At 38.7% G+C, this 15,677-nt stretch overlaps 1 protein-coding gene across 1 annotated transcript in view; it reads right to left on the bottom strand.

Moving 5' to 3' along the window:
- Nucleotides 1-1,440: 1,440 nt before the first annotated feature.
- Nucleotides 1,441-15,677, bottom strand: part of UNKL (unk like zinc finger) — a 60,837-nt gene continuing 46,600 nt past the window's right edge. Inside the window, 5 exon segments of the mRNA XM_086622090.1 lie at nt 1,441-3,046; nt 5,275-5,529; nt 6,345-6,547; nt 7,154-7,384; nt 11,163-11,255. Coding sequence (XP_086478216.1) covers nt 2,891-3,046; nt 5,275-5,529; nt 6,345-6,547; nt 7,154-7,384; nt 11,163-11,255 — 938 coding nt within the window. The 3' untranslated portion in view covers nt 1,441-2,890.

Below are 15,677 nucleotides of genomic sequence, written 5' to 3'. Positions count from 1 at the left end.
GCTGCCTAGTCCAAGAATTTCACACACAGGTGTGTTTCTTTGGTATGTGGTTTTTGCTTCTCCACAAAATGGTTTATTGATAGTTTTTAAATGTGTCTGTAATTCAGCACCAAAGAAACTTACAGGGAACACCTGCCAAATTTTCAGTGCTGATATTACTATAGGACACGCATCATTATTTTCAAGATTCATCGTTGTAAAACACAATACATAAAACTTTAAAAAGCAACAGGCTGAACATATTAGTTCATTTCCTCTAAAAATGCAGCACACAAACTGTGAATGTCAATGTGATGATTCACACTGCAAGTGCTGTTTACATTCATTTTTTGTTGGTGTCAGGAGATTAGGAAAATCCCCTGTTACTAACAAAAAAAAAAAGGAACCTAAAAATAGCCCTAGGACATAGGCAAATGCACTAAAATACACATGAAGAACTATAAATTTGACAAGACAGCACAAAACCACCATATTTTGTGGGTCATAAAATGTCTCATAGCTGCATATGGGCAGCACAATGTGGCCTAAGCTGCTTTCTCCTAAAATACCAAAGCAAAAATTTTACTGATATTTCTAAACATTTTTATGAGCACAATGGTTGCAGAATGCTGTTCCACACTAGATAAATACAGTAAACTGGTGTTGAAAATAAATGCTTGTTTGAAAAATATGTAAGAATTTCAACTATAATTACACATTATTCTTTGATTAGCTCACTGTTTAAAAAAAACCCACCAGCCTTACATAGCTAAGTTTGCTTTAGTCCAAAATGCTGTTAGGGTTCAAAAATCAGTCTTTGTCATAGACTGCAGAGATGCAAAAAAAAATGTTAATACCTACAGCCACACTTGGTGATCCAAGTTGTTTGTTTAAATGTCCAAAGCTGGTTACACCTTTAAAATGGCAAGATCTTATTTTAGGACAGAGAAGTGTGTTTGAAATACAAATACAGTCAAATTTTATTCTTTCCTCAGCACAAACGTTTTAGAGAAACTGTTAAAGTTAACAAAATCACATTATTAAACCCAACTTTGGTCTTTAAAGTGATCTTCAGACAAAATTTGAAACAGAGGCAAGTAGAAAATATTTTATCCTACTCCTCCCTTCCAAAAGGTCTCCAACGTTCCTGCAGAATGACATGTCTTAGGAAAGCAGCGATAAGTCTGTACATTTAGCTCTCACAGAAAACGTGTAATGATTTTTTGCTAACTCGAGCCTTTGTACAAAGAATGCTAAAGCCCAAAGGAGACAGTGATTTCAGTACTGTTGGCTTGGGCCCTTTATTTAATGCTGACGCAGTTCCAAAAGCTCTATTTTGACAATAATAATTTTAGTATACATCTTGTTCTTGTTGTGGCATAACTGAACTTTAAATAGATTAACTCTTTGCTGCCGGTGTCAACTCACTTTTATACTGAAATACAGTGATACGGAGAAAAAAAAATCATGTAATACAGTAGTAAGTCATTTCAATCGAAGTTGTACTAGTGTTACACTTGAATTTAACAGAAAAAGGCGTAATGCAGGCAATTATTCCATGTAAGAAAAGTAAAAATATACAGTGTTAACATGCAGTAATTAATTAACTTCTCCTGAATTGCACGTTCCCCACTACCAGGATATAAGCATATTACCACCTTTTAAAAGAATCACCATGTCAAAGTGCCACTGCCTGATTACATACTTAAATAATTATGTAGTTCCTTTCAAACATGCATTAACTTCATTACTGAAAAAGTGTATTTAAAATATTTATAAAACAAGAGATGTATTCTAGCTATTGTCAAATTGTTCAATACAAAATTAATAAATAGAAATTATTTGCAAAGTTCTCTTTTTGTCTTCTATGATTTTAACAGGATTTTGGACATAGGCACTTGGTAATATTATATGTATCATATCTGTTCTCAATGAGTACTACACAGGTTAGGACATGTACAAAAACTTTAAGACTACAAACATCCAAACTGAGGGAAATATGAAAATGCACAGTTGTTTACTAAACGAATCTGTTTCACAAAATTGAAAACATGTCTTAGAATATGAAAGCATATGTGCCTTACTGTTTTTTTCCTCTGCTGGTACATTTATAAATACTACAGTGTGCAGTTAACTTATAAATCATAAAAAACCTAGATAAGTTGTCATTTCTATTTAATAATATTGTGATTTAACAGTAAAACCATGTGAAATATTTTAAATTCACAGTACACATAAAACATGTCATATTATTGCATATTAAAAATAAACATAAGACCTAGAAAGCGGCTTGAAGCAGTTTACAACATACCTTCTAACAAACACAGTAAGTAAAAAGTGCTTTTATATTAATCAGAGTTTTTCAGACATCCAATATACATAGTGTTAGACTGATTCCAAAATACTGGCTCTGGTGTTCCACACACAACAGACGTTGACAAAGGGACCATTTGTACTGTTGAGTGTGTAGTTACCACATATCCATCTTCATCTGTTAATCTAATCTATCATCATCATCAAATTATCTATCATAATCTGTTAATTAAAATAACAAGCATAAACGCTTCATTCAGGCATTACGGCAAGATTTATACAAACTGATTACAGTGCAAGTGAACCGAAGCAGCTTGTGCACTAGGAACATAAGTGGAAGTCAGAAAAGGCTGTGATGAGATTGGAGGGCAACGAAAGAACCTCAAGACTACAGAACCTCGTCAAATGACTGAAGTTGGTATGTAAAGGTGAGCAAGCCTTATTCTCTATCCTAAAGCAACTAAGTTTCTGACATCAAAATGGAAATCAGTCTAGCACTATTAAATGGATTAATTCCGAGTGATATAATTCTTATGCAAAATACAAAACCATGACATTATTTAATTCATGAACATGGTATGAGTACTCTGCCTGTATGTTACCACAGATTATTTTTTTTCTTGCAGTAGGGACATTCTTCTTGTGCAGCTGCACAGCGATCACAAAGTACATAATGTTGACATGGTTTCAGGATAATGCTACGATCACTTTCCTGACATACGATACACTTCTTTGACTGAAGCTGAAAAATCACCTGTAAAAAGATTATTGCACTTGGTAAAAATTATTCCAAAGTATACAGTTGCATTCTAGCAGCTTTACACTTAGCTGTCCCAAATAAACTTCTAATTTAACAACATAAAGGACAATGTTTTTTTACAACAAATAGCTGAATTGAGGGTCATAAGATCAGAGCACATGCAACCTTTTAATTAGAAAGGAAAATATCTAGGATTGAACCTCTGGATTGAAATTTTCCTGCATAATTGGGATGAGTGATGTAAACAAGCAAAACCAACAGAAAAATAGGAAATAAGCCTTTTTCATTGTCACGTACTCCCTCATTTTACCATTTCAAACCACGGTTACGTTTTATCATGCCGTGGGAGATGTTTGCATTAGGACAGAATGGAAGCATCCCAAATGTGCGATACTTGGAATAAAGCAACTGATACAGACTTCAGGGAGGATGTTAAAACTGCAAATAAATGTCGCCATGCGTAAAGCCATACCAACCCTATTAAGGAACAAGAAGAACTGAAAAGCATCTAAAGCTGTGTTAATTTTTGAAGAGAAAGACAAGGTTCAGACTAAGAGAATAATCAAGAATGCTATGTGTGGCACTGCCTAAGACAGCAACTTTCTCCTGGAAGGAAGAGTTGGGTGAGAAGAGGCCATGGTGGTAAAGAAAACCTGAGAAACTGAGGAGCTGGAAAAGGTCATAATGCTTCTGATCACTCCAGCCTGGCTGAGGCAATTTCCAATCCCGGATGTAATGACTTTTTTGGTCAGAGATCCCAAGACTCTTTTGCTCCTCTTTAAAATCCCTTAGAATAAAACTAATACTGGTCCCTAATCCAATTCAGAATCCTGTAAATGTACTTGATAACAGGAGCCTGGTAACTAGTAAGTCTCGTCCTCATTCACCTACTTTATTGACAAAGACTAAAATTATGTTTTCAACTTCTAAAGAGAGCCTGTTGTTTTTTCAAGGCTGTAGTTCATACTGATACAGATGGCACTGGACAAGAGGTGCACTGAGACAGAGAAGGCATTGCTGAACTCAAACAGGTACTAGAGTATGGCAGACTGTTCGAGTAGTGAAAGGAAATTTTTTTTTTTTTTTTTGGCCTGGACAGTACTGTCACAGTCAAAACAAAACAGAAAGAGTTGGTATAATATGTGGTGTCACTGCCCTTTGAGACTGCAGAGGAGAAAACAATGACAGACCAAGTTGTGCCCAGCAAGGTTTGAAGTATGATGCCTGGAGCAGTGCCTGGTCATTATTATCTTCCTTGATGTGCTCGGAGTGGCATCTGATATTCCCAGCTTTGAGAGCCCTGAGAAATGCCCTCAATCTGGCAGCAAAAGAGCATCCTAAATTTTGGCAGAAACAGTCTGGATTTGACAGACGGTGAAATATAGTAATATGCCACTAAGATGATGAATGGTCTGAAGCATCTGACATATGAGGAGAGGCTGAAAGACCTGAGATTGTTGAGCCTTGAGAAGAGATGGCATCTTACCGATGTGTATAAATACCTAATGGGAGGGAGTAAAACAGATAGAGGACAGACCCTTCTCAATGGTATCCAGTGAAAGAAGATGCAACAGGTACACAACAAAATACAGAAAATTCCACACAGACATAAGAAAAAACTTTTCTTACTGTGAGGATGGTCAAACACTGGAAAAGGTTGCCCACAGAGGTGGTGTACTCTCCATCCTTGGAGATATTCAAAATGCTACTGGGCAAGGCCCTCAGCAACCTGCTCAAGTTGACCTTCCTTTTAGCAGGGAGTTGGACAGGATGATCTCCAGAAGTCCCTTCTAATGTCAATGATTCTATGCTCCAAGTCTGTACTGGCCTCTCTGACACAAACTCCTAGCAGGGAACCTCACCACCTACCTTCTAAACAAGTGAAAAGCATGTAACTATTTTAATTTATTTAAGGCAACTATTTTTATATATCTAGGAAGTGCTCAAAACATTGGTGGCAAAAGCTGGCTTGAAATCTTTTTTTTAATAACCCCCAAGAATTCTTGTGAATCACTTGTAATTTGTTCTGATAGCCAACCAAAAACTTAGAAAAATCCATTAGGTTGAGAAATCTGAACCATGTTCTATTCCAGAAAAGACAGACTTGACACTGAGAACAATGTTGCTCTTTGAAATGATAATTGGCATAAATACGTCATTAAAAGTTACTGAGATGTCAGTTTCAGTTAATCGAAAATAGTTACGCAGATGAAGAAACTCACCTCATCTATTGTTTCTAAATCTAAGTGCAGCCGATTTTGTAAGGAACGAAGCTTTGGCAAGGATATCTTTTCTATATCTCCATAGTTTTTCATAGAAGGTAATGTAGTAGATAGACAAGCAGCTAATTGCGCCTTCAGCTTTTTTAATTTATTTTCCACTTCCTCCTTCTTCTGAAAAGCAAGTTGTTTGTCCACATCTGCAATGTTAGCACGTTCTTTTGCTTCTTCAGCCTCTTTCTGCCATGCATCACATGCCTGAAAGAAAAAGATTTCCAGAATATAAAACATAAATTTTTAAATTAACAACAGAAAAGCAACTTCAAAAGCCTTCAAAGATGCAGGTAATCTCTAATTTTAGACATAACAATGCATTTACTGTCAATTTAACACTTCTCCCTACTTTTTCTACCTTCTAATTAACAACTCTTCTTGTTTTGTCTCAATGTAATTTTTAGGTATGTCACTGTTATTTCTTTGTAAACAGCCATAATCCTTTTGGCGTTCTATAAATGGAACACATTTTAAATATTACAATTCATAATTTAATGTTAAGTGACATCAAAAACTACCAAAATTTAGTACAGTTACTTAGCTACTTCTAGTCACAGAGAGAACAATGTGAGGGGAAGGAAGGGACTACAGAAAATTCAATAGACTGGCAGTTATCAACAACCTCAGTTTGACTCCTGAGATGGCTAGATACTGTCACAGCTGCTGGCAAGCCTTTACATTTTTTGCATGCTTATCATCTGAAAGAGGTACTGGAGGGAATGTATGTCTTTAGTTCACTGAACACCAAGATATGTTGCTGTTCAGCCCTATCTGGAATATGTGTAAGTGTCCCCGTCTAAAGAGGCAGATCAACTTTCAGAAAATGAACTGCCCTTTAAAAAGCTCAGTTTCCTTTATGGTATTAGCTCATTTTGAGGAGGGAAAAAAACATTCCTTTGAGAGATTGTAAGAAACTCTGGGTCCAAGGATAAGACGATATGTAAAAAAGAAAAGCAGTAGGAGCTGCTTGTTTGTTAAAAAAAAAAAAAAAAATCTAATATTACCATGAATTAGCATACCTGTTTTACTTGTTGCCAAGATTCTTCCCATTGTTTTAGTTTTCTCTTGGTATCATCAAGTTCCTGCCTAACTCGAGTTAGTTCGTTCCCACTGGTGTTTGAACTTATTGAGGGCATAGCACCACTGCTTAGTACTGGGGATGGACTAGGAGAGAAACTCCCAGTTACAAAGTCCCAAATGCTCCCTGTAACACCATTTAAACCTGTAAAACAAAGGCAGAAAAAAAAATCATTCTGCACACACTACTGCAAAAGGTGTCACATGCACAACAGAACAGATGTGCCACATATGCCAAATTTATGCTTTTTATCTGCAAGACTCATAACATTATTTCACTACCTTCAGAAATGTGGCAGTCTGGAAAATGTTTGCAGCATTTAGAGCAACTCAGGAGACTTACCACATGCTGTTTTCTTGCTGCTTTTAATAAAAGACAGTACAGACCACAAAAGGAGAAGGAAGAGTGGGAATTCATTTATATACAAAAAGCTTTGTTCCTAGTAGCTCATACATCATTTAATTCTTTCTCTGTTTTGGATTTTCCTTTAGCAAAATGCTGCAGCTAAAACGCACTCCTGCTGCCTGCATGCCAACTGCTATGTTTTAGCCCTTTCAAATGCCTCTGTAAATATCTCCTCTTCCAAGACTACTTCTTTTCCTTTCACTAGGAATGGAAGTTCACTCCTTGAACTTTCTACCACATACTATATATAATTTCTTTATCAGTAGTTTTATTGAATTGAACATTTCTTACCTGTGATTGAGTTCCCTCTTACAATACACAAAGTTCAGCCTTCAACTTACTTACCTAAAGAGTTGTGAGAAGAGGCTGAGGTGCCTAACATACTATGTTCTGTCTTCAAAAGCTGAGGCTGCTGGTGGTGAGGAGCCGCAGTAGATGAAACGAAAGACTGAGACAGCGATTGTGAAAGAGAACTGAGTGGAGAGGTTGAAAGGGATGATGATGAATGTATAGATGAGGAACGAACAAGAGAACCTGGAATATTGACAGGTGCTGAACTTCCCAGTAATCTTTGACCTATGTATCCATTGGGGAAAGGGGAAAAAAAAAAAAAAGTATTTGTTCCAAAGCAGAACACAGCACTCTGTAATAATTTTTCTGAAAAATGTATCAAATGTAAATTAAATTATATCTTCAAATACCTTTTGTTAAAAAAGAAAACTTTATTTATCTACTATTGCAAAACTATTTTTGAATTTAACCCTTGAAAGTAGTTTTCCAAGTGCCTGAAAACAGAATTTGTAGCTTTACACAGCAGTGGCCTCATCTGCAGCTACAGAGAAAGAAAACACTTTTCAGATCAAGTTATTCAATTTACTCATTTTTACAGCCAACAACTAATGCAAGTGAAGAAACTGATTGAAACTTAAAGCATTAAGAAAAATCTGCTTTTCTATTTTAATATATAAACTAGAGTTAAACAAGTGAGACTACATACCTTGAAAATCATACACAGCATACAAAAGCGTAATATTCAGACATAGCTCAATTTCTTCTACATACTTTTGCATTTGTTCAGATTTTAAATGTCAAATGTACTTAACTCTCTATGAAAACTGAGTTTAAAATAAAGTAAAAATTAATAATTTAGTCAAACAAATGCCTTGTTCATAGTTTCCCCAAATAATGATAATAATAAAAACAGGAGTTAAAAAAAGGATGTTCAATCATGCCATTACTGAAATAAACATGCACAGATGCAGTGCATTTTCCTGATCAGGGAAAAATAAAATTGGTTACAGTACTTCCTTCCTGATCCATACTTCATGGTACTTCCAATGAAGCATAATCATTCCTGCAGTAGTAAAGGCAGTAAATGAATGTGTTGGATTTGTGCGTTTGGGTTTCAGTAGCAGGGGACGGGCTACTGGGATAGCTCCTGTAAGAAGCTGCTGGAAGCTTCCCCAGCTCCAAGATGAACCTGCCTCTGGCCAAGCTGGACCTGCCCCTGGTCAAGGCCAAGCCAATCGGCGCCATCTGTGAATAACATATTTAAGAAGGGACAAAACACCTACACTATGTGGGACCTGCAGCTGAGAGAGGGGTTAGGTGGGGGCCTGGTCCCCAGCCTGCTGCACAGGCGCCTGCCCACGCTGAGCCACTGCCAGCTGGTGGCAGCGATGGCAGTGTGGCTTTGAGCACTCTGGAGTGCCCCTGCTCCCAGGGCACCCACTGGGCAGAGTTTGTCCTGCTGGGACTGCCAAGGTTCATCAGGCCCAGCGCAGCTGCAGCAGAGAGAGTAGGGAGATGTGAGAGAAACAACAATGCCGACAGTAAGGTCAGTGAATATGGAGCGGAGGGAGGTGTGCTGGAGCTGAGATTCCCCTGCAGCCCCGGGTGAGATGGCAAACTCTTGCCCTGCAGCCCCGGGTGAGATGGCAAACTCTTGCCCTGCAGCCCATGGAGGTTAATGGTGGAGCAGAGATCCACCGGCAGCCCGTGGAGAACCCATGCTGGAGTTAGTGGCTGCACCTGAACAAGTTTGTGGAGAACTGTCTCCCATGGGAAAGGACCCCATGCTGCTGGAGATTAATGGTGGAGCAGAGATCCAGCTGCAGTCTGTGGGAAGGAACCCCACGCCAGCGTACGTGGCTGCACCCTAAAAAGCCATGACTCCATGGGAAAGCGTGCACTGGAGCAGTCTGATGGCTAAAGACTGCATCCCACAGGAAGGGCTCACGTTGGAGAGGCTCGTGGAGAACTATCTCCAGTAAGAAGAGACCCCATGTTGGAGCAGGAGTAGAGTGTCAGGAGTCCTCCCCTGAAGAGGAAGGAGCAGCGGAAACGAGGTGTGATGAACTGACTGCAGCTCCCATTCCCTGTCTCCCTGCACTGCTCGGGGGAGGAGGTAGAGCCAGGAAGAAGGGAGAGGTGGCGGAAGGTGTTTTTAAGAGCTGGCCTTGTTTCTCATTTCCTCCTCTGATGTGATTGGTAATGAATTCATTTCCCCCCTCCACCCCTCAAGTTGAGTCTGTTTTGCCCATGACCACAATTGGTGAGTGATCCCTCCCTGTTCCTTGTCTTGACTCTTGAGCCTTTTGTTGTATTTTCTCCTCTTCATTCCACTGGGGAGGGGAGGAGTGAGCACGTGGTTGCATGGTGTTAGTTGCTGGCTGGGGCTAAACTACAGCAATTAAATACTAGTTAAATAAACTATAGCATCAGGAACATTGTTGAGCCTGACATCACTAACAGAGAAATAAATCTGAAATTGTACACGTTATCAGTTTCTTTTCAGGTCTGTATGAACGGGAATATCATGAACAGTACTGGAAAATGTTAATAGATAACATATAAATGGTTCTGGTGAAGGAACAACCATCATCACTGGACAGAAAACTGTACCGAAGTCAATCAACCAAAATAAATATAAAGCCCTAAAACCTCTGAAGATATTCCCACTAATATTATTAGTCCCCTTTCACTGCAAAGGAAGCACTTGCAGGAGGAAAGTTCGAATCAGAATCTCTCTGGACATCTGTGTTATTTCTGAAAAGAAGCAACTTACAGTTGCTTTTAATATATGTTTTTCCTGAGGGAGTAAGGGCACTTGATGTTCACTTGGGTCAAAACGATTTCCATGCTTTACGACAAAGTCTTGAATCTGTAATTCTCGGGTGCTATCCTGTCCACTCCAGTGACAGCTTACATATTCCAACAGCATGAAATATATATGCCTATTTGTTAAAGCCAGCAGACTAAAGACATAATAATTATCTTAATGGAAGAAAAATTGTATAATGTATAGAGACACTAAGTGCAAGCTTTTTGTCTTGGAGCAACAGTCAGTGATAATAAACTAGGGCGTAGCGATAGTTGTTTTACCCTTTGCGTCTAGAGCCACAGGGGAAGAAGGACATGGGAGGAACATGTTTGCCATCCAAGAATACATTTTTGTTTGCACAAGTGGAAGCTTAACACAAACGCACAACCAACTTAATAGTCACCGTAGACCTCCTTCAAAGAAATGCTACCAAAACAGACAACAGAAATAAATGGATGTATTACAAAAACAAGTCTGTTCTCTTGCTCTATGACTCTGAAAGGAATATGATAATGAAATTATAGTTCCTCAGTTTTCACTTCCTATTTTCCTTGGTTTTCTCCTCAATTATTTTCACTTTTCTAATTTCACAAAGGTAGCATTTTAACTTCTTGATGTTCCCACCTTCATCCTTCCTCCCTGCTGTCTCTTCCCTGCACTGCTCTCCTTTGCTATGTCTTCTTGTCCTCTTCTTTCCCAGAAGAGGCCAGATGGCTAAATACTTCCCAACAGACCTTCAACTAAATTGCTCCTTCTAGGTTAAATTCATAGAAAAAATAAGTCCCTAACTTGCAAGTATTAAAGATCTGAAGATTGCTAGCTTCTTCTCCTCAAGAATTGTCCCCACTACCCCTCTCAGCAACCACCTAACCATGGAAGTACTTATCAGTCCCCACAGCACATACTGCCTGCTATCAGACCTTTGCAGCACTCGACATGCAGGCCAACTCAAGCATAATGCCTTCCTATAAATGCATGTAAGTCCTTCCATCAACTGTTATGTCCATGGGCCCCAGTCATTATGCATGTTAAAATAAAAAAAAAAGTTTAATAGACGGATCCCTTGTAAAACATAGATAAGATGATACTGATGCAATCCCTTTACATTGCAAAGCTAAACAGCTGGAACACAACTGAGGAATTTTCTTCAAAGTCTTTGCTGCCTGTAACTATTTTGATGAGTAGAAGTTTAGAAAAGTAAGAAAGAAAGATATTTTAAATGAGTATAATTTAACAAATTGGACCTCTTACTTGCTAATCCAAGGTCACTGCCTTCTTGATCTTCAAATTCTCTATCTATGGAAGCAACGTTCACGTCATTAAAATGCAAATCTAAAGCAGAACCTGTTAAACAAAACAGTGTATCAATGATTTATCCTTGATATATCCATAAAACTATCATGATGGCTGAAATGAGGAAACTTTATTTGACTATTTTTATTAGGGCTTCCATCACAGAGCTCCTTCACATCTACATCATGATCTTAAGCATACTACAGACACACAGTGAAGGATATCCTCTGTATTTTCTGAAAGGGAAAACCTTCATATATAAGCTATTACAGGTCTTTAAGCTGGTCAGATGAACAGAGGATAATGGAGAGGTGACTATCTATCTGTATTTTCAATAAGTGTGTCACCTATTGTGCTTAGATGTATGTCAACAGAAGAAGAGGAAAAATAAAATTTGGATACCTATCTAAATACAGTCTTTATTATTATTAATAAACCCAGGTATTATTCCTGAGAAAAGGCACTATAAATGCCCCTTACAACAGTAAGCCCTTGGGGTAAATGAGTTACATATTGGGGCATATGGATGTAAGGAATGTCAGAATATTCAAATGAAAATGTGCAATATTTTAAAATAAATAAAGTAAAAATCAATATTTCATTTATATTCAACAGTTAGACTGTCTTTCATTTTAAGGCTTATGTTGGTCTAAAATTTCTCTGGGCAACATCATTAAAAAGCACTTATCAGTGTACTTCTTATTAGGTCCACTGCTTATAAAGTGTTACAAGATGGATATTTTTTCCCTTCTTCCTATTAACTTCTTTTCTGCACATAAAGGAGTGTAATTAAGGAATTTAATCCTCTGTACCTATACTTTAACTAATGTTGAACAATTGCACAGCCAGGAAGACAGGAGAGAAGTCTGCATAAATAATGATTTTACAGGTAGGAAAGTGACTATCCCAGTCACTGTGGTCAGTGACAGTGATCACCTTTGTAAAGAATTCTTAGATTTTGTGTTGAAAATCGTTATTAAAAACTGGCACAAAGCCTAAATAAGTTGAAAAAGAACAAACAGAAATAAAAGACACACTGGCTTCTGTAAATATTTCCCGAAGATCCAAAAGGGATCTCTTGATCCCTTTGGAATTATGCTGATTACTCTCTCATAGCGTAGCCCTAAACATCAGGCATTGTAAACTGCAGAAAATCTTTGGCAGAAGTACTAGACAGTTGTAAAAGTGCTAAAAGTCAGAAACTGAAAGTATCATTTTGATCATTAATACAAGATCAGTGCAGCGTTATTAGGTATAGGCATTTTCTAATGTTGACTAGGCTATTGAACAGACTCCACAGTCTTGGAGCTCCAGATAATACATAAAGGGAGTTACTGACCTAGAAGCAGGATCCACAGAACAGTGCTCAGCAGAAAGCTGCCTAAGCTATCCAGAACAATATACCAGCCAAGAGATAAAGTTCACATACTATACAACGATGCTCAAGAAAAAGATACCTGAGAGTTAACACAGCTTTTTGTGAAGAGTTACTAGTCTGGGTCTCAAAACCAACACAACTTTATTAGTATGGTGTTGTGGTTTAGCCCAGACGGCAGCTAAGCAACCACACTGCCTCTCATTCGATGCTTCCCCCGGACGGGATGGGAGAAGAAAATTGGAAGAAACAAAGTAAAACACATGGTTTGGGATAAGGGCGATTTAATAAATGCAAAAAAAAAAAAAAAAAAAGAGAGAGAGAAAAAAAGTGAAAACAAGGATTTAATAAAGCAGTGTAAAAAAACCCCGAGAAAACAATAAAAACAACAATAATAAAGCAGTGTAAAAAAAAAAAAAAAGAAAGAGTGAAAACAACAATAATAAAACAGTGTTAAAAAAAAACAATAAAGAGTAAAAAAAACAACAATAATATTAATAAGAAGAGAGCAGTACCAAAGGAGAGGTACAAATGCTCACCATGCTGACTGTGGCACCCGGAAGCCAGAACCCCCCACGGTCAGAACGATGCGAAAAGCCCTTCCCTCGGTGAGCTCCCTCAATTTATAGTCCCGGGGCATCCAGGCATGAGCATATGGTATCGAATAGCCCTATGACCAATTCCAGTCAATTGCCCGAGCTGTGCCCCCTCCCACTTTTCCTGTGGAAGGTTAACTCTATCCCAGCCAAACCCAGGACATACGGCGTTGTGCCCAAACAATAATCCTCATCTTTCAGCAACACTGACAGAGCAGCTTGGTGTCCAACAGTCAGAGGGAGCAAGGTCTCTCTGCTTCATCATTTTGGCTTGAAGGGATATGCCCTAGCTTCAAGTTTTCCAGCAATAACCTTCTCTTGGAGACTGGCCTAAGCCAGTCCTTCTATACAATACCATAAGGAGGGGAGAGATGGCCTCCATTTACACGACGACTTAAGGCTTAGAGCAGCCAGAAGTGCTGTGAGAAACCCAGATTAAAAGTCTCTCTTCCATAGCGAGTTTTGGACCTCCATTGCTGCACTGCTCCTTCCCTACCTTTGCCTTTTTATATAGGTAAGGGCCTTTCATCTGCATCAGTGTAACCTGCCTATGTTGTCCTTTCACCCAGCTGCTCTGGTAGTGCCTTCCAGAGTCTCTGGGGCAGTACGCTTCCTTTCTTGTTCTCATGCTCACGATCTCATAGCCACCTGCCAACCCTCACAGCATTCTTATGGTAGGTTCTCAAAGGAAGTGACTGCCACTGGTGTGAGAATCCTGCTTCCTTTCTCCTCTTCTGCTCTTGATTGTAGCTTTTGATTTACATTAGAGGGAACCAATATCATCCTTGGACATAGTTCAACAATCAGTTAGCACACAGCACTCTCCACTGACCAAAGTGTGCTCCAATTCACACAAATAACATCATAAGCAGGAAGAACCCATAAGGAGTTTGGGATGATCTTGATGAAAAACTATAGTTAATGTAGTTACTATGGGAAAAGTATTACATGGGAGAGAAGCAGCTGCTGCACTGGAGAATATGCCCAAAAGAGGATGCTCGTTTGCCCTGCTTGTCACTTCTTTTCCCACCCAGCCACTGGGACAGTTTTCTCTTTCCCTTTCTTTTGTCTCTGTCTTCTTATGTTCCTGTATTTATCTGGAAAAAATTTTTACCATTATGTGCCATCAGCTATGCAACCTGCTAATAAATCTTCACACATGTGAACCTGTCTCAACATCCTTTGTGCAAAAACACCATACACTTCTGAGACCAAACCTCTCATAGCTATGCTGCAGGATATTCTGAGAGACTCCTCTCACTTTCACCAGGTGAAGCTGTTACACTTTCTTCCAAAAAATCCAAAATTCTCTCAATCATGAAAAGAGAGGCTTTAAAATCTCATCATTAGCACTGTTATTATCTTTAAACAGGGAAACAAATTGTTTTTTTTCAGGCTCTTGCAATTCCCCACATCACCGAATGTTATTAATATTTGAAGTTATTTGAAGTGTCTGGCTCAGTAAATTGCTATGCAAGCAAGCAGGAACAAAACACAATGAGGCTGACATAAAATCATACTGCTCAAATAGTAGATCAAATCTAAGCCTGCAAGCCTGCACCCTTACTAATCTCTAACCTGTCATGTCCTCCTCATGTGAGGCCTTAACTCATTCTGCCACATTCATCCTCCCCTAATACAAAAAGGACTGACATGTCTCCTTACTGTTTATTATCTAGATTTTCAAAGCTTAATTTCTGATACCTTCCAACTCTCTCAGATTCCACCTCACATGGTGGAAGTCAGTGGAGTGCAGGGAGAGAACACAGACAGCATCTTAAGATCATAACATATATGGGAGGAAGATGAAGAGACACCAGTTTTCCTTGAATGGCAAGTCTACCAGACAAGCAAAATCCCCATGCTTGAGTATCCAATAGAATGCAATAGAAGCAAACAAAAAAATTCCCAGAGGAAGGTCTACCCAGAACCTAACACAGACAATAGGGTGGAGTATCAGGCTGGCAGATGTCCCCTAATGTTAAGGTCCTCCCTTCTCCCTACAACCACTTGAGTCGCTTCCCTTCTCTGTTGCCCATTCCCTATTTATTCCTCTTCAAATTTGTCTCCTTTGACATTTTGCTTATCTGATTTCTCTATTCTCTTAATTTATTTTTTTTTTAATTTTCAGGAGGACTTCAAACACCCTGCAGCTTTTATGTTCACAGATTATGCTTCTGTCCTTTTTTTACCAGAACAAAACAGACAACTCAGTCAACTTCCCTTAATTCTGACAGAAGTCGACTGCAACAATATATCTTCTTCCACTCCATCATTCCTCAGCTTTCAACATATTGTTCAAGTTTCAATGCTAAATAATAGTTCTAGCTGATTTGTATGCTTATTCCAAACTCCCTTGCGCCCTTCTCTTCCCCTGCTCTTCGGGACTATTACTCAGGGAACAGACAGAGAGGGCTTGGAGCTCCCCATGAGATCAAGATAAAGGACCACAGAATAGGCTACAGACCCCCACTGTCTGACAAAGCTTCCTCAGTCCTTGCT

This window comes from Tauraco erythrolophus, chromosome 17, assembly GCF_009769465.1.
Source record: "Tauraco erythrolophus isolate bTauEry1 chromosome 17, bTauEry1.pri, whole genome shotgun sequence".
NCBI classification, from domain to species: domain Eukaryota; kingdom Metazoa; phylum Chordata; class Aves; order Musophagiformes; family Musophagidae; genus Tauraco; species Tauraco erythrolophus.
This window is presented reverse-complemented; position numbering and strand designations above follow the sequence as displayed.